General features: G+C 33.4%; 1 protein-coding gene and 1 non-coding gene across 3 annotated transcripts in view; both read right to left on the reverse strand.

The window, feature by feature from the left end:
- Positions 1-4,920: 4,920 nt before the first annotated feature.
- Positions 4,921-5,002, reverse strand: Trnal-aag (transfer RNA leucine (anticodon AAG)). Its single transcript has one exon. It is a non-coding gene; the product is annotated as a tRNA-Leu (tRNA).
- Positions 5,003-9,601: 4,599 nt separating this feature from the next.
- LOC106135564 (glutaredoxin domain-containing cysteine-rich protein CG31559) overlaps positions 9,602-20,535 on the reverse strand; it is a 74,485-nt gene continuing 63,551 nt past the window's right edge. For both annotated transcript variants that reach the window (XM_060950325.1, XM_013335912.2), the window contains exons 4-5: positions 14,392-14,457; positions 9,602-12,339 (exon numbers count right to left, since the gene is read on the reverse strand). In XM_060950325.1, the coding sequence (XP_060806308.1) occupies positions 12,163-12,339; positions 14,392-14,457 (243 nt within the window). In that variant the 3' untranslated portion in view covers positions 9,602-12,162. The remainder of the gene's footprint in view (positions 12,340-14,391; positions 14,458-20,535) is intronic.

Genomic DNA, 20,535 nt, shown 5'->3' on the forward strand with positions numbered 1-20,535 from the left:
AATAGATGTATATCTCACTAACCAACTGAACTATAAATGCACATCGACATTTCTAATTTTATTTAAGGTACTGGCTTTATTTATAAAATCAGATACCAATTTCCTACAACTAATAAATTAAAATCAATTTAAATTAAGGATTTTCTTTTCTTTTTGTCTATTCTAGCTTATCTCAGCGCTTGATTAACCCTATCTTCGGTCACGTAAGACCCCGTAAAAAATTATAACCCCTTATGTGATACCATCACTGACGTACTATGATGCGTTCATTAGTGTAATGGATTTCTGTTTGCTAACGAGTATTTTGTGTGCACTCTCGGAATATTAAATAATGTGGCGGATTTCCTCGTTTCACAGTTACATACATACATACATGCATACATATACATATGGTCACGTCTATATCCCTTGTGGGGTAGACAGAGCCAACAGTCTTGAAAAAAATGATAGGCCACGCTCAGCTATTTGGCTTAATGATAGAATTGGAATTCAAATAGTGACAGGTTGCTAGCCCATCGCCTAAAAAAAGAATCCTGTGTTTGTAAGCCTATCCTTTAGTCGCCTTTTACGACATCCATGGGAAAGAGATGGAGTGGTGCTATTCTTTTTTGTACTGATGCCGGGAACGACACGGGACGGGTTTCACAGTTCACTGTTGAGAGTCGGTGGTCGAAGGGGGTTAAGTTACCCGAATGAAAAAGGGCAATGCACAGGATGACACAAGTTTAAATCCTATCGGGCCCATGGATCATTGACCTTTTTTTGAGTTAGTACAGTAGTTAAGTTTCTAAACGAAAACATCGTGAGGGAACATTATACCGTGTTGTTTCCGGCAGTTTAGAATAAAACTACGTACCTATATATCCCCTGGATGTCGTAAAAGGTGAGTAAGGGATAGACTTATTAACTTGGGGTTCCTCTTGTAGGCGATGGGCTAGCAACCTGTCACTATTTGAAATATCAGTTCCTTCATAAAGCCGTACAGCTGAACGTGGATTTCTGTATTTTCAAGACTGTTGGCTCTGTCTTCCCCGCAAGAGATATAGATGTGACTAGATGTATGAATATATGTATAAAATCATATTCCCGTAAAAATATTTCATTTGTTTTAATAAAAGTTGGTAAAGCCTGGTCTATAAGCATATTACTTCAGCTTTTAATTTTAATTCCCACGAAGTAATTCAGAAAGAAATAAGAACGAGATTTGAACCTAAACCTATTTGTAAACGCAAGCGTTCTCCCAATGCACAATATTTGTAAATCCAAGTCCGCTGCAGAACCTAATTTACTCAATTCTCAGTTTGTACAGTCGATTACATAAAGCATTAAGTCATGAAATTATTTCTTTTACCTTCTTTACATTCTAGACTAGTTTCTAAAAGTTAAAACAGCGACGACTTCTTGAGCCACGAAGTCTTTTATCACAGAATTTGACTCTTAAACTAAAGAAGAGATCTGTATTTATCTTTCATGTTCACTTTTACGCCAATCCAATCTGCTCAATGTTGGGAGACATTGCTTTGCATTGATATAAAGAACAAATAAAAATATTTACACCTTTAGGCCTGGCATGAGTATTCTTCGGATTCAGTTAAAATGCAATTTTGTTTTCAATGTGAAACACTCTTTATTTGAAATGTGTCATTTCCAGTTCCACTTGTTAAACTACTTTTAAATATTTCGTAAAATGATATTGTTTCTGCATTATGTTTTCAGTTAAATGTACAAAAATTCCAACTTTTATTATAAATGCGAAATTAAATTTGTTTGTTGCTTTAAATCTTTTTTGGTTTCAATCTCTTTGAATTTTGCGTTTAAAAACTTAAGAGTCTGGAGAAGGACACAGGGTTATGATCGTCCCAGTAAAAACTAAAGTTCCCTGCGGTATTTGCGAAATACCTGTATTATTTTGCAAGTTGCGCTCAAAACGCGCGTGAAGGTGGCGCTAAATTTGCGCAAGCGAAGCTACAGGTAGAAGCTAGTTGAAAAATAAATAGATATTTATTGAAAGGGAAGAGTTTCTGTTCCCGTCATTTTGGTTTTTTTTTTGCAGAAATTTGGTATAGATTTGTACACAACAAAATAAAATAGGTAGGCAGAAACTACATCTTTCCACTTCCCACCATCCCTGCATATATACTTCTTTCCTAACATAATCATTTCTTTAGCGGTATTTAAAAAAAATATGTTTCGCAGAATTTTGACATTGACTGTACAATGAACATCCAATACATCTCGCCTCTCGATCCTAGGTAATCTGCGAAGTACAAAACGACTAGGTTTTCACAGAACCGATAAAAAAATATATACAGAAGTCCTTATCAAGGTAAATAAACCGTGACGGAAGCTTTCCAGACATTCCTCTTCACCTTAAATCGTTCTTAAAATGAAAAACAACATTATTGCTGGAGCCATAAGGTTTGGAATCGCTTTTTTATGAGCTGCGAGCAACAGGCTACCTTACACTAAGAAGTTACGCACACAAATGCAAGAACTCACACATATACGCTTGCGTGTGTGTGCGCGCGCACATTTATAAAGCCATCTGGTTCCTTAATCTAATAAAAAACGTAGAAGACTGTTTTCTTAATAAACGAAATGGGGTAAGTAATGTTTGCTGAACATTGTGTACACAGAGCTCGTTCGGAGTTGATTTTATGTTTGAGAAGTTAAAATTACACGAGGAGTACAGAAAATACGTTAGTAGTAGAAAATATATTTTTTGTATATGATGTCTTTGTAAGGCATCTGATGCTGTTTTGGTAGCGAAAAAAAAATATTATGTATACCAGCTGCTTCTCTTCACGTGCATATTGTAAAAGCCAATCAAGGGAAAAGCTTACCTTACACTTGGGATTCTTTTTTAGGCGACGGGTTAGCAACCTGTCACTATTTGAAGTTCAATCTATCATTGGGACATACGGCTCTAACGTGGCCTTTCAGTCTTTTCCAGACTGTTGGCACTGTGTACCCCGTGGGGAATAAAACTATGATTATAGCATATATGTAAGTCTAAGATGTAAGTCTTTATAATAAGTATTTATACTATTTATTTAATTGTTAAAACTTTTTACACTAAAAATGTACAACAGTTGGTCATACCTGTATCTGCCCGGGGGTAAGTCGATTTGCCAATGAGATGGGGTGCTTTCTATCAACCATAGATCCTTGGGTATACTTGAGCCAGATGGGACATACCCACACGATTATGACTTTGAATTATAAAAATTATGTCAATTTTTTTACCAACTTATCCCATTTTAGAATTACTAAAAAGAGACAGGTTCCCTTATTCAAGAACGTTGACAGGTCATATACCTAGATGTTTTATTTACCTACCTATCACTTAGGTTTACCTCAGATATAGAGAAAGGACAAGACATGCCAATGTTTGTGAATTGACCCTGGATATATGGGAAAAATCGGTAAAAATGTCAAGCGGGAATTGAACAAGTTAAAAATGCGATGCCCTGTATTTAGTAGAACAAAAGCAAATCGAATATAGTGAAAATGTGTTTAGTTAAATTTCCATTTGTAAAGGTACGTCTGAAATTTCAAAATTTTCCTGTACCATATGAAATAAAAATAATTAAAGTTTTGTTTAATTTTAATAACTCCAAGCGCCATAACCACCAAACCAAAACAAAAATCAGACAATTATTGGACAATTTTAACTTAGACCCTTGGTAATCCGTTTACTCATAGACAAACATTTTGTCAAAACTTTTATTTTATCCAAAGTTTTAATTAAAACGTTAAAAAAGAAACAAGTCAATGAACCTTTCGCGTTAAATATCTCACTTTGTGGCGAAAAATTCTTTGAAGGAACAAATAGGTGTCGGGTTGTTGGCGCTGATTCGCAAAGTTTTGGCAGGATTTTGATTAAGTTATTGCTTCTTTTAATTGCTAGAAATGTTCCTTTTGCTTGTAGAAAAGAATGATTAACAGAATAATATCTATGGAGTTATTCTGTTTTAGGTATGTACCAAAACAAAACTAGGTACTTACCTACAACAGATTAACTCCAAATGACTATTGAATGATTAACAAAATAGTCATTATTTTCTATCTTGTCATTAGACTAATTTCAGGGAGTGCGTGAAATCTAAAGTTACCTAGAACATCACCTTTCTCAGTTTCCCGACTTTTTTTCTTTCCCCAAGCAAAAGTACTTAATTAAAACCTAATACAATCCCAAATAAATTTTCTATCTCCCATCCTTTTAATTCCCCATTTCAAAGACCGGGAAACGAACCCCGAGCCCACGTGACAGGTGACAGCTGACATTGACTTCCTTTGCCGTGACATTGACATTATTGTCATCTATAGGGAGGCACGTTGTATGGTCAACGACCAGTTCATTTAGACCCACAATTAGTTATACAAACTTTGAAATCAAGTATCACGTTATATTGGCTATTTAAGCGTGTGACGTTCACGTGATATAGCAGAGTTATCGGGTGATTCGATTATTTCATTTTGAGTCATATTGTTGTGTATTTAAGAGTTAACACTTACGTAGTATTAGATTTGTGTCATATCTATTTTAAGAGGTTTAATGAATCGTACTGCAAGTGGGTGGCGCTATGACAAGAAGACATTGTCATATTATTTGGTTAGAAAACTTGGTAACTTTGGTCGTGAATAATTTGAATAATAAGTAGTTATCAGCCTACTTAAAAAAAAATAAAAATAAACGTAATTAATTTCATGTAAACGAGACGAAAAATTAAATTGTATCTTTGTAGTTAAGTACCTTTTCATAACAAAATTATATTAGCTAGGTACCTAGCTAATATAATTTTGTTATGAAAAGGTTAGTAGCTAAAGCAGCCACATGAAAAGTACAAAATACAAATACAAATACAAATATATCAATATATAAAATTTATCAAAAATAAAATATTTTACAAAAAATCTTGGCAGCGGTGGGATTCGAACCCACGCCTCCGAAGAGACTGGTGCCTTAAACCAGCGCCTTAGACCGCTCGGCCACGCTACCAGTTGGCATCAATGGTGAAATTATGGATTTCATCAACGTTCATGAACTTCACTCTTATTTTATTTTATTTTGGACTATTATTGCTTTATTATAACGTCCACAGAGTAAGATGGCTACGTCATTTTACGGTATTTTCATTTCTTTTATTTCTAAATTTATACTTTTTTTTAAATCTTTTTAAAATAAAGGTTATACTTATAAAAAATTTCATCAATCTCTGTATAGCAGCTTTCCCGCTGTACTTATACATTTATAATACAACATACATACATACATATAATCACATCTATATCCCTAGCGGGGTACACAGAGCCACCAGTCTTGAAAAGACTGATAGGCCACGCTTAGCTGTTTGGCTTAGTGATAGAATTGAGATTCAAATAGTGACAGGTAGCTAGCCCATCGCCTAAAAGAAGTATCCCTAGTTTATAAGCCTATCCCTTAGTCGCCTTTTACGACATCCGTGGGAAAGATATTGAGTGGTCCTATTCTTTTTTCTAATGGTGTCGGGAACCACACCACACATTATAGTACAATTTTTTCTTATTTATTTTAAAAATAAAATTTATTTATTTATTTCATTTTTATCATATTAGTATGGATTGCATTTAGTTTTGAAATGCAACCGTTTGTTGTTCCTCCTGGCGTAAGTTCCGGTTACATCCTCCCCTGTCAAGAAGAGCCCAGGGTGCGAGTCTTTGACTGAGGTCCTTTTTTGACAGAGCGTTATAAAAAAAATGCGACCATGAATACGTCATAATGAGAGCATCAAATTGGAGCTGAAAAATATATAAAAATTGATTGAATTTTTCCAGAGCGTAGAAGCGCGTGGTCAGCATGAGTATGGGACGTGATTTTGAAACTACCTAAAGGTTTTACGTGGATAGAATACTAAACACAGGTTTTTGGTATAGTCTAGACTGGATATAGACAAGAGGAAAAACACAGACTTACGTGTCAGCCATTTGAAATGAAATAGGTACTTACTTGTGTTTTAAGAAAAGGTGAATGACTTAATAGTACTCTCGAGTTTGCATAAATATATTGATAAACTAAAAAATATGCATAATCCGCATTCAAATAGGAGTACTAATAGTTTTCGCGTTCGGTATGCGATACAAACAAAGCAGACAGAAATTAAACAAATCATCTATTTAAGGCATCTACTAGTCTATACACCTATCCCGCATATCGATTTTTTCTAATAACTTTCAATTAAGTAATTGACCGATGTCTTGTCTCTCCAAACATATAATAGAATAGTGTCTATTATATGTTTGGATGGATACAGATACCTCTACAAGTGATCAAGAACAATATCAAAGGATTTCTCATCTCATCTCAGTTTGGTCCAAAGGTTCGACTGGCAGAGAATGCCTTGTGGTATTAAGTCCACCTGTTTCATATCAAGTGCATAAAGTTTGAATAAAGTAATCATCATGAGGGAATCAAATGTAGTATATACTTATTAACAGGGACGAATGAAATGGCTTTAGTTTCAAAATGGCGTCAACGATTACCCAGGGAAAGTTGTAATTGCCATTACTTCTTCTGGACCCACTTCGGATTGGAGCGTATGCAGTTAAATGACTCGTTTATTAGTTCTGCGCTAGTTCTAGAAATATCTGTCTCAAGAGCAATATTCATATGAATCAAGTAATGACAACGTTGCAACATTATCATTATTTAATTTGTCTTGTAGACAATAAAGAGAAAAGATTTGTAGTTTTGTATGTTTTTAATGATTGAACTCAAAAACTTCTGGACTGATTTTCACGAAATTACTTTTTAACATTATATTTCGTTTCTCAGCCCAGGCCAAAAGTGAAAAAGTCATAATTACCCTTAAAATATTTATTATAAAAAAGTAAAGAACTAGGTGATCTAGGGCCGTAGTGAGAGCATACATACACAAGATCATGCCTTTTTCTAGAGAGGTAGGCAGAGACATAGTGCATCTTTCCACTTGCTACGATCCTTATATACTTCTAGCGTAAGCGAGTAGATATGTCTTAGAGCCTCACTTAGTCAAAGCCACAAATAACCTTGAGTGGGTTTGTAGATGATAAAAGAAATTCTCAAATAGTGAAAGGCTTTTAAACACTATCCTTGACCTATTATAACCAGCTAAAATTTAAGTTAGTATGATCAAAGCTTGAGTTTGTGTGCCCGCGGCTTTATAAAGTATAATAAGAGTTGACAATAAAACAATTACAACACTGTTGTTCTTGTTCATTTTGTTTAATAAACTATACGTTTTTGAAAATTATTTTTTATATTACATTATAATTTTGAAGTTGTTCCATTTACCCTCAGTTTCACTCACGTAAATTTTGCGTTATTTGGGTCTATTTTATCTGTGTGCCTAATTTTAGCAAAATACATAATTTTTTTTCCACAAAAACAATTATCAAGATTTGCAAAAATGTATATAAAAATTGACGTGACGTGAAACTAAAAAGCACAAGTAGGTATTTATAACAAGATTTTAAAATATAACATTTTATTACTTTTGAAAGGTTTTATTTATAGATAAGGAATAGCGAAGTAAGGCTGTTCCTCTCATGTCACGTGGAAATGCTCAAGGAAAGAGCCTCGGCATTTGTGGTTTCAAGAACTAAAAAAGCTCATGAATGTCTTCACTATTTATTTTAACAGATATTTTCACATATATTTTATTGTTACAAGTGAAAATCCGTATTTCTGCCTACCCCAATAATATGCATATGGCATAATGTGTATGTATGTATATTATACTATTTTTCATTAGTTATGTATTTCAAATAATACCTAATAATAATACAGTGGAAAGATAAAATATGTCGATAAAACCTAGTTCAGTCATTAGCATATTAAACATACCCAAATTCACTGCGAATTAGCTTCGATTATTGCGGCACAGACTTATATACAGGGTAACTGTACTGACCATGGCGGGTCCTTAAGGATCAACGGAGGGTGCAACTGGGACCACCCAAAACAAGTTAAGAAAGATACAGTGATTGATTAAAAAATAATAATCTTGTAATTTCCAGAAATCTAAAAGAATTATACCTACATCATGATGGGTACCTAATATAAAGTACAACTTACTGAAACGCATAAATTTTTTTTTTGCGTTTACTGTTAATATTAACAAACAAGGCAAACATATTAGGACGTAGATATCCGCTAATGGTTCTGAAACTAAAACTCCGAGCTAATAATGCAAGTATGTTTAAAATTAGGTACTTGTTTAAAAACTTTTACCCCGGGCGAAAGAGTTAAAACATTTTTCTCCAAAGTAAAATATAAGTACCTACGGAGTGTTTCAGAATAATTATCGCCACGCAAAAATCCTTTTTCAACACCTTCCATTTAAAAGCATTAAAATTAAATCCCCATTTTCCCATTTTCGTGCTATTACCTGAGCCTCGAAGGAAGTATTCTGTAAAATACAACGTTTTACCTACAAATCCGACGCGGCGGATAGTAAAACACACCCTCGTCTACACACACACACACACACACATACACACAATCTGCACTCCCGGGCCCAGACGGGACGGCGAGCCGTCGTCTGAGTGAGACAGCAATAACGTTTCAGTACATCTGAAGAGTGCGGATAGGTGATATTGACCTTGCGTGCTATGACGTCATTCGCGACCTAGCTGCAACGGTCCTTGTATCTTCTTTGCGTGTGTGCGTGAACCAGACCCTGAATATAGAGTGTGTGCGTGTACTTGCTAGTATTTCCTTGAGCGTGGGGTTGTGTGTGTGTCGTGTGTACAGTGTCGTGCAACAAGTGTCGCGCTGGTGTTAGTGACATTGATTTCTCAGCGGAGCAACAGGCGGGATGGTTCATGTACGTAGATATAAGGTTGTGATTGCAATAATATTGTAACTATGCTCGTAGTAACATTTTTCATACATACATAATTCGCGCCTCTTTCCCGGAGGGGTAGGCAGAGACCACATCTTTCTCTAACTCTCTTCATGCAAGCTCGTCGGTTTCGGGTACTCTTTTTTTACTAACATTTTCCAAATTTTACTTTACTCTATTTGTAACATTTGAGTATCTCTCAAATCAGTAAACGGTGAAATTTTTGAGGAAATACCTACTTGGGTAGGTAATTCCCCAGGTGAGCGCCTAGGCATTTTGTCTTACAGTTTGAAGAGTTGATAACATAATTTATTATTTAAAAACAGATTTCATAACAGTAAAAACCAGTATTTCAATAAAAACTTTTCAACAACGTAGTATTAGGAACCTATTTAATCGTAGGTAGGGTAATATTTTTATAAATTTTATGACTTGCTTAGGTATATGTTTAGGTTTATTAGGTACCTTCTTACATATATGACCTAGATTTTAGTAAGTAGGTTATTTAATTAATCCGATTTTAATTTTATTTGTAAGAAGCGTGTATAATTTTAAGTTGTAACATTGTTATAAATTGATATTATTTGATTCTCTTAATTTTCAGAAATTTCTAATCAGATATATTTTTATACATGAATCATTACACAAAATAATTATAAGGCTGCCACAATCATTCATGTATAACTATTTAATTATATTATTATAATTGAATAAACAAAAACAATATATTGCTTCGATAATTATTTATTTAAACAATATTATTTACAAAAACGCTGCTGAAATTCGGAGCAACAGAGGCAATTGAAAGTATGTGAACTATTTATTGTAACTAATTTTAAGTTTATTACTATCACAACTTGAAGCCAAGAGGCTTTGTAATTCAGTAAGTTCTATGTTCAAGTCTTTTGTATAAAAACACGACTTAAGTATACACTACAGCTATTGATACTGATAATTATAATATTTTAAAAGTAGAATATTATAATTGTCCGTAAATAATTTACAATAAATTTAATTGTAATCATTGTGATTTTGTATTTATAAAAAATATCAGTATTCTAAAAAAAACTAACACAAAATGAGTAACTAAATAATTAAAAATATAATAACGACTTAAAAGTTGATAATTTGTAAATTAAATTTTTATTGCATCTAATTTATGGCATACTAATTTCATTAATAGTAAAATAGTACCTATACAGCATTTGTTTAATAAAGAAAATACATTATTTAATAAAAAAAATGTTTATAAGTACAAATATAATTTAACTAAATGTAATAATGTAAATGTTTCCACTTTCTTCACCTCGCCGTTTGTTGGTACAATTTGTAGAATATTATTAAAAAAGATAGAGTACTTATAATATTTTAAAGTTAATAAAATCGGTTATTAGTACAAATCATGACCAAATTAACTTTTTCGAATGAAAAAGATTTTGAACATTCATTTAGATTAATTTATCTATTCATATACGTAGCTTACAAATTTTTTCAATTTTGATTGCCACTATATTGTACGTAACATTAATCCTAAAAAAATATAAACAGCTGCCAGATTAAAAGGAAACATGTTATAATTCCCCAAATTAATCCAAAATTTTATGGTGTATTTTTTATTAATTAAGACATCAATCTGATGCTATAAATGAAAATTATCTTTGAATGAGTTTACTTTGTAAATATAAGAATGAGTAAGATTATATCGGATAATAAATTAAAAACAAGTCTACCGCGAAAAAGTGCTTTTGTAAAATAAAGAATTAAGTATTGTATTTAATCTGATAGGTAATCATACTTATTATTTTTTTATGTTAAATATCAATTTAATTATTATTATTGACATTATAAAACTACATATTAAACAATTGTTTACCAAAATTGAAGAAACAAAGATAAGATTTATAAGTAAGTAAATCATATTCTGTTCATTAAAAAATATAAGTTTAATCAAATTTCATCGCTAGGATATGATTCTATAAAATAAGTGAGTATTAACTATTTTTGATAATGCCAATTAAGTACATGTTTAAATTTTTCAATTTCCGTTTCAGAAGCGAACGGAATAATAAAAATAACTTGAAATTTTTATGCATGCAGGAAACTTTATCATTCATGAAATACGGAACGTTGTTGGTTTCGTATACCTACATATTTATTCAGGCTTCGATTTTCTTCCTGAACTTTACATGCGTTTAACATTAAGCATTCACAGTACTTACTGCATTTTCTGCATTCAAAGTTATTTTCTTTGAAGATTCTTTGATATATAACTCCTTGTATTCATGGACGCGAATACTTAGACCTTTTTTTGTATAAGTTTTCTTTTACTGGATTTAATAAGTAATTTACAAGCCTTACTTGGAAACTACAAATATGGAGCAACAATTTGATACTCGTATTAATGTAATTGACAAATAAAAAATATCTCCATTTATTTATTACAAATAGTACTTAATCGAAATTATGCAGATAAGACGTGATTATTACATTTCTCATAATAATTTGTATTACATCATCAACATTTGCATTTATTTTTACAAATCATCAAACAATACACTTTGTTCTATTGACAAAATACATATTACCACCAAATTAAATCCTTATTACTGACCATTCACAAAAATAATATACTATTCAATATTTAATTTAATCATCATAAGGTTTATTCGCACACATAAGGGCCGTACCAGGGCTTGACCTGAGGCTTGAGCTTGAGCTTGGCTTGAGGGTATTGACCTTAAATGAGGTTTTTTAATTAACTTATTGTTAGGTCACTTTTATTCATGATCTTGAACTCCATGCTTCATCGAAATTCATTCTTTTTGTGGATGACAAATTCGGCTGTGAAGGGGTCACTGTGATGACTCCTCTTGGAGACTAAGGTATTAAACCCTTTAACATGACGAGCTTCGAAGTTAGGAAAAGGACAGCACAGAGTGAAAAATTCGGCTGTGAAGTGGTTTCTTTGGAGACTAATCGTGGACAAATAAGTGCTTAAGTCCTAACAAGCATCGCACATGACGAGGCCGACTTCATCACAGTTCATGCGTTTGAGAACAACAATTCCAGCTATGAAGTTGTTCCTGTAGAAAATCTTTTTGGAGCCTTAGTTTCTAAAGCCCTATATCATGATGGTAAACTTCAGACTTCAAGAACTGGCATCGCACATGACGACGCCGATTTCATCACAGTTCATGCATTTGATAACGACAATTCCAGCTATGAAGTTGTTCCTGTAGAAAATCTTTTTGGAGCTTTAGTTTCTAAAGCCCTACATCATGATGGTAAAGTTCAGGCTTCAAGAACAGGCTTCGCACCTGACCAGACCGACTTCGTCGCAGTTCATGCACTTGAGGGCGACGAATTCGGCGGTGAAGTGGTTTCTGTGGAGACTCTTCTTGGAGCCGTTGCAGATCTTACAGGGCAGAAGGCGGAACCCGCCGCAGACCTGGCAGGTATGGCACGCGTCGGGACTCTGGAATCAATCAATTTCTTCATAAGCTATTATCATAACTGGTGCAAGGCAGTTTCCATCAAATGAATTGATAAGGGATGATATTAATGCGATAAATAGTAACCAATTTGAAAGAATGTTATTTAACTGATTTGTTATACACTGGGGACGAATGTTAAGAGCAAAGACTGTAGAGCTGAGCGTACAGCTGAACGTGGTCTTTCAGTATTTTCAATACTGTTGGCTCTTTCTATATATATTTAAAAAAGATATAATTAAAAATGTATGTAAAGTTTTTTAAAGACGAGATGGTTACCGGTACCGGTTCAAATGCGGTTGGCGTTGGTTCCGTATGGTTTCGGTGGGTCCAAGCCCCTCATAAGTGCAGTCTCTCGTGACCCGTTCATACTTTTGTAGTGTAGACACGAATAGTAGTGTCGAAAGTATAATTTTTGTGAGCCTTAATTAAGCATCAGAATATTGAAGAATAACTTTTACGCTACATGTAATAGGGCCCAGGGCGTAGGTAAGGATGTAACCGGGACTAATGACAGGAGGAAGAAAAACTATCTGCTAGGTGTTTGAACAAGTTCAGAGAATAAAGCATTCAGCAATGAGATGCGGTAAGTACGAAGGTTAAGTAACATTTCATTAAAAAATATCACGACAAATACTGTCGCCTTCGTAACACAATAACCTCGATTTTGGCCGCACCTGCGTTACCCAATTCTTCTGATCTTTTGAGATAAACATTATGTATTTGAATTCAAAGGATTTTTGGATATAATATCTTTCATAGCCTCGCTATTTTACTGAATTAGCTTTCATCTCTCAGTAGCTGAAAACTTTTATGTACATAAATTTCGTTTAAATCCTTTGTTTGTTCAAATAATAACCTAATTGTTATTGGTAATAAATATCATGTCTCTTACGGGGTAGATAAAACTGTGGCGACATGATTTACGTCTCACACCATCTATCAATCATAGCGAAGAAATTGACGCGCTCAGCCAATAGCAGCGAAGAGTCTAAATCGCGATTACAAAGATTTCACGGATTGATGCATAAATACAACCTCCGACTCAACATCGTCGGAGTCGCGGATCCCCAGGCATAACATCTAGCCTGGCGGAAGATCTTCCCTTTGGTGGCGGGCGAGCCCAATCTTCGCTCCCGCTACAGTGGTGACCCTGACTTAGTCAAATTGTATACCTAATCTTAGATCATGTGTACTGATCATAGGTGTACCAGGATGACACAACTAATCCAAGAGAATGATAGATGGACCTAGTCTTCTTATCAGGGAAACACAACCAAGACAAATAAAGGTGGTGAATAGAATTCACGTCAATTTTGGGCTCTTATATTTCTTTCCACGGCAAGCCTTCGAGGCAATGAAATTGATTACGACACAGTCGCATGTGCCGAGCCCTGTGTAAACATGTTAGTGTCATTCCGCTGATGGATGGGACCTTGTCGCTATGTAGGGAACGGTCCATTAGTGTAAAGAGAGATTTGTTTAATGTCCAGCCAATCGTTTAAACTTACGTAGGTAATGTTGGTGTAATGTGGAGAATTCGGCGAATTTGACGATAGGGGGTAAAAGGGTATATAGGGTGCTATTATAATTGTGGCGCACTTCTTTCTATATAGACTTATACCTATATGTATAAGAGGAAACTTATTTAATGACATATCATACATACATACATACATATAGTCACGTCTATATCCCTTGCGGGGTAGACAGAGCAAAAGTCTTCAAAAGACCGATAGGCCACTTTTTGCGCGTGCTGTGCCCGCGGCTTTGTGCGCATGGAATAGTTATTTTGTGCATCATTGAAGTCCTCGAGGATGAATAATTTTTCCCTTTTTTTTTCACATTTTCCATTATTTCTTCGCTCCTAATAGTTTCAGCGTGATGTTTTAAAGCCTATAGCCTTCCTCGATAAATGATCTATTCAACACAAAAATAATTTTTCTATTCGAACCAGTAGTTCCTGAGATTAGCGCAGCGCGTTCAAATAAAAAAACAAACAAACTTTTCAGCTTTATAATATTAGTATAGATTACCTTGTAAGGCTTCAGCATTTTCCTCAATTCTCCACTTTCATTCAATTTCTCCACGGTGTCTGCATCCTGAAAGACAGAAAAACAATTAATTAAACTCTTATTCGAAATAATTTACTTGCAAAAACAATAAATGCTCCTTTCATATCTTATTTTTTGATTAGGTATCTCGCCTCACTGAATCATAATGCAGCTCTCAGATATTTTGTAAATCTTCAAATTAGTTTTTCCCTAATCCCACGGGAACCATAGTTCTTACCGGTATGAAAGGTGTCCATCTCCAGACTCTTAATTACATATACGTGATATTTCAAGAAGATTCTTTCAATAGGTAAATAACCCGTGAAGAGGTAACAAATAAATTTACTTTCGCATATTACTAGAGATATCCTATCGATCCCGCGGAAACTCCGGGATATAAAGTAATTCTGGGTCTCATTTTTGTACCTACCTACATACCAAATTTCATCGTAATCGGTTCTGTAATTTTTGCGTGAAAGAGTACCAAACATCCAGACTGACATATTCACAAACTTTCGCATTTATAATATTAGTAGGATTTGTTGGAATTGGGATATATTTAGATACTAAGTATAAAAATAGTAGTGCCGTGTGGTTCCCGGCACAAATATAAAAAAAGAACAGGGTCACTCTATTTCCCATGGATGTCGTAAATATCGTAGGCTTATAAACTTGGGATTCTTCTTATAGGCTATGTGCTAGCAACCCACTATTTGAATCTCAATTCTATCATCAAGCCTTACTAACTAAGCTTAACGTATCCTGTCAGCATTTCAAGACTGCTGGCTCTGTCTTACCCGCAAGGGATATAGACGTGACTATATGTATGGAGTATGTATGTAAATAATAATATCGTGATAATGTATCACATCATTATATTCTGCCTTCCGTTTATATTCCACATCCCGTAGCGTTCATGGCAGCTTTTCCTGGAATCCCTAAAACCGGGATTACTTAGGATTTGCTCGATTCCGAACATATTGATGTGTTTGTGTATTTATATTGGTTTGCTTTTATGATACCCGATGTTTGATATTTTTAACCGACTTTAGAATAAGAGGAGGTTCTAGGTAATTTAACTGTTTTTTTTTCTTCTCTAAAACAAATCTCAATTTGTGTCTTATTTTTAATGGCTCTTCTGTATTTTTAAGACTATCTATCTACTACAGTAAAGGATAAAGTAAAGACGTAATTATTAATCTTCATTGTCGTTACCTTTTCCCACTTTTTACGCGGGGTCGGCACATTATGTTAGTCTTTTCCAATTACTTCTGTCAATTGCCATCTCACTGGTCACTCTTTTTCTCCTCATACTATCCTTTACGCCGACCAACCATCTCTTTTTCGGTCTTCCCCTATTTCTTAAACCTTCCTGATATGTATGTAAATGACCTTTGTCTAATAACTTCCTTTATAAACTCTTTTTACCAGGAGTAAAGGTAAGAGTAGATGAGACTGTCACCTTTCTACTTGCCACGATCCCTTTATACTTCTTTTGCTTCATCCAAATTCATATATTTTTTTTATTAAATATACTGCTGTGGCGGACTGGTACATAATATGGTACCTTTTTATTTTAATTTTAATAAATAAATCCAATGTACAAAAACAAAGTATAATTTATTTACTTACAGATCGTGTAGTTTTGTAATTACTGGTAGTTTAGTAACAATAGGAGAACAAAAAGCAATTCAATCATCAATAATCTCTATTACCCGTGAACAGCCATCGAAACTAACTAATGAAACGATAGATTTCATCGTATCTTTCTTGTATCATCATTATTACTTACTATCGTAGAAATTGGCATACAATATCTATGATTAATATACACTTGTACAATTAAAGATCTTCATTAATCATAACAATGTATTTTTCGTTAACATTTCAATTCTATGTTTGGATTGTGTAGATGATTTTATTGAAAAAAAAATGCTGCAGTGCAGTTTGTTAACGCTTCTTCTGCACTGACGCTTTGGAAGCGGCAGTAAACTGTGTTCTGTGTTTTAAGTAATTGATTTGACGTCGATCAATGTTGTGAAATCAAAAGGTATGACAATTATTAAGTGATGTTGAAATGTCCCATAAAAATGAATAAAAATTTTGAATTTGAATTGAAATCCCTCTTTAAACATTGCAAACAGGAACAAAGTTTTTTAACACATTTCCGAGATTAGTGCATACATACAGACAGAGACAATAGGAGAATTTTATACTATTCGACTTCTAGAATTAAATAAAAAAATGTTTTTTGTATTTTTTGACAAATTGTATAGTGCAAACTTAGAAACATGCGCATTAATTTCTAATTAACATTTGAATGTTTCGAATTCTATTTAATTAGTTAACAAAATTCAAATAACGAACTTTTGATGGCAACAAATAAAACGGAACAATTTGTGCTAGACAATTTGTAATGAATTTATTGCCTTCGAAACTACGGTAATTTAGGATTTAAGTGGATTTTGAATGGACCGTACTATGCACAGAGCACAGAGTGCTGCACAGTTGGTGATAACTTAGAACTGTCGCTTATTTTAGGGGAAAAATACAATGTAATTATTTTTTATTTATCTTCTATTAGAGGTAGATTGATGTAAGAAGTATGCAAGAATACTCTAATATAATATTTATTTAAAAATTCCCATGTTAATGAGAATTTCAGAAAGCTAGTTAACAATTGTTATTAAAAAAAATTGTTTTTTTTTTTGTTTCTGTGGATATTTCGTTCGATGACAATAAGTAAAATCAACATCGATATCCATCAATATTGTTCTGAATTTGAAACGACGTTTTCAAATTGAGAATGCGGGTTAATTGAAATTCGAATCAGATGAGTAAAAACAATTTACGTTCTGTTTTACCTACAAGTGGTATTGTTAGGTTGAAGGTCGCGCAGCGCACGTGTTCAGGGGTGGCCGGCACGTGGAACTATGTAGAGAACAACTATGCTTCATTAAAAAAAAAGAAGTTAAGACCGGTGATCATACTATCGTGTGATAGTGGAGATCACGGTTAGTCATTTCAAATAAAAATAACAGATAAAAATAAATCTTTTAGTAGGCTAATATCTGAATTCCCACACCGTCTCTGTGTTCCCTGATAGTAACGACTAAGAGATTTTCTAGGCATGAGTGAATTGACATTATTTGAGATTGAGTACACCACCCATTTTGAATTTTGAAGATTTATAATCACCCATTCTGGCCGTTTGAATCGAACGCACTCAAATTCACAATTTAAAAAAAGAAACAGTTTGTTTTTTCAATTACTTACAACCATTTAGAAAGAGAGGGAAAAATATTATCTTATATATAAAATTGACGTGGCACAATATTAGTTTATCAAGGGAAGAGCTTATAAACTGAGATACTACTTATAAGTGATGCACCTCTGAATATTTAAACCGTCACTAAACCATCTCCCAAAGTATGGTCAGCCAGTCAGGTTCTGTCTAACCCGTAAGGGATAGAGATACTAATATAAACTATAATCGTATAATTTTCATAGTGTTACATAACCCTTCATGGTAATAGAGTGTTAAATATGTATTCTCAATTAAGTGAAATGTAACTTTATTTATGAGAGTTAATATTATAACCGCAATATTAATAACTTTGTGGGGGAACCGTAAATATTTATTACATTATTTTGGTTTCTACGATTATATTACATACTATTTCTATTAGACGTGTGGTTCCCAACACAAATAATAAAAATAATAGGACCACTCCTCGAACGCGACTAGGTGACAGGCTTATAAACTTGGGATTCTCTTTAAGGCGATGGGCTAGCAACCTGTCGCTATTTGAATCGCAATTCTATTATTAAGCCATACACCTGAACGTGGCCATCAGTCTTTTCAAGACTGTTGGCTCTGTCTACCCCGCAATGTATATAGACGTGATAATATGTACGTACGTATGTAATAAATTTTTGTTTCAATTTGCAGTAACCGACCTAAATTTGACGACCGACCTTAATTTAAAATTATTGCATCGACTATTACAATGATTTCGTTTAACGATAATAACTGATTCTATAGTCGCAAACATAATTATTCCATTCATAATGTTGTGATGCTTAGTACACTCACTTACAACCACTATATCACGCTTGTTTATTGAAGGTGTAGAGACTCATCTTTCCACTTGCCACTGCTAAATACTTCTTTCGCTTCATCTACAAATAACTCTCTACAAGAAAATTTATAAAAAAAATATTTATAACGTTGAATTTACAATGAAGTTGATTATTACAATAGAAAATTCTCGAAACCGAAGAAAATTCGACATAACAAAATGAAACGTACTGATTTGAATGACATTTCGGATAAAATGCATTTCGCTAAATATAGGAGTCGAAAACTTAAACGAAGACTTTTCTCGTTTTTCTAAATTCGTATTTTCAAGCATTTCTGCTTCATTTCTTAAAAAAACTATTTTTTGCATAAAATGTTGACAGTAGATGCCTGGCCTTCAGTTTAATAAATTCTATGCATATTATAGAATTAAGATTCAATAAATGTGTAAATTAATTGTAAGGTAGGTCTCAGCACTAATTCATAGGAATATTTCAATAATACATACATACATACATACCTATGGTCACGTCTATATCCCTTGCGGGGTACACAGAGCCAAAAGTCTTGAAAAGACTGAATGGCCACGTTCAGCTATTTGGCTTAACGATAGAATTGAGATTCAACGCAAATATACTACAAAAGAATAATATTACAAATAATTGGTACCTTCGTTTAATGAATAAATTATAAAAAATCCGACACGATAAGTTTAATTAAAAATCATTGAAAAGGTCGTATTTCTATTTGTTTTTGAATGATTCGGCATTTGATGTCCATTCTCGCCCGTGACCCGTTCGTGTTTACATTGCTCGGCTCTCATCGGGAGTAAAACAAATATTGAACGAAAAAATTAAACGAAAATTAATTTGGAAGTAAATAAAAAATATATTATAATTGAATGAAAATTATGTGTTTATAGTGTGGTTTTTTATGTTTAGAACATGAAAATTTCAAATATATTAAAAAAAATTCTTCATCATTTTTTTTCCAAACACATTTGTTAAATTTTATGAAAAAAATGTACTTCTAATTTTGCATTAAATACTTTTTGCATATCTATCAGCGAACAAAGCCACCCAAGACCAAGTCCAAGACCAAGTCCAAGACCAAGTCCAAGACCAAGTCCAAGACCAAGACCAACTCTAAGTAAATTAGAAAAAAAAATATTTTTTGTAAATATTTCATACTTCCATAAAATGTTTTGTGTTTATGTGAAATCTATTGTGAACAAACAAAGGACAATAAGGGCTTAGTGAACCTTGAATTTCAATACGTATTGTGATGTGTATGTTTGTGAAATTATCTTTACTTATATTCTTTCGTCTTTTTTGAGGGATTTATCTGCACATGCTTCGTCAAATTTAAAAACAAAAAAAAATTAAGCTCACTTTTCCACATTAAGCCGTTTTACTTTTTTCAATAAAGTTGAGTGCTTTGCCTTGTCATTCTTGGATGGGTAAAGAAGAAACATATGTTCTGTTAAAGACGTAGAAGGCGACCAGAGCTTCATGCCCAAAATATGATCAGATTAGACAGACAGTGGTCCGTATAAAGTTTTTTAAACTATGGTTTTCACAGCGTGCATAGAAATACAAAAACATTTCGCCATTAGTGGAACTAAAGCAAAAAAGGTATTTATTGATGAAGTCGGTTAAATATAAAAGCTAATCAACTCAGACCTAGGCCATTCCGAAAAAAAACCGTTCAAAAACGTTCCTACTACACCAAAAAGGTTTTAGTCAATTTAAATAAATAGAAGGAAAACCTAACAAAAATATATCAAACAAAAAGTAAAACGTGTACTTACAGAAAAGTACAAACAATATTGTATTAAACTTATGAGGAAGGAAAACAGCTTTGCTTGTCTTAATTTCTTTAAGATGGGTAAACATGTAAACATCTTTTTATTACTTAATTTCTTACTCAAACACGTGGAGATGCCTTAACATTTTATAGCAACCAATTTATCTTTAAGCAGGTTGACTAAGCAGGTATACAATGGGAGTGTAAATGGAAACGTTGAGACGGGAATCCTAGACGAA

This window comes from Amyelois transitella, chromosome 21, assembly GCF_032362555.1.
Source record: "Amyelois transitella isolate CPQ chromosome 21, ilAmyTran1.1, whole genome shotgun sequence".
Classification (NCBI taxonomy): domain Eukaryota; kingdom Metazoa; phylum Arthropoda; class Insecta; order Lepidoptera; family Pyralidae; genus Amyelois; species Amyelois transitella.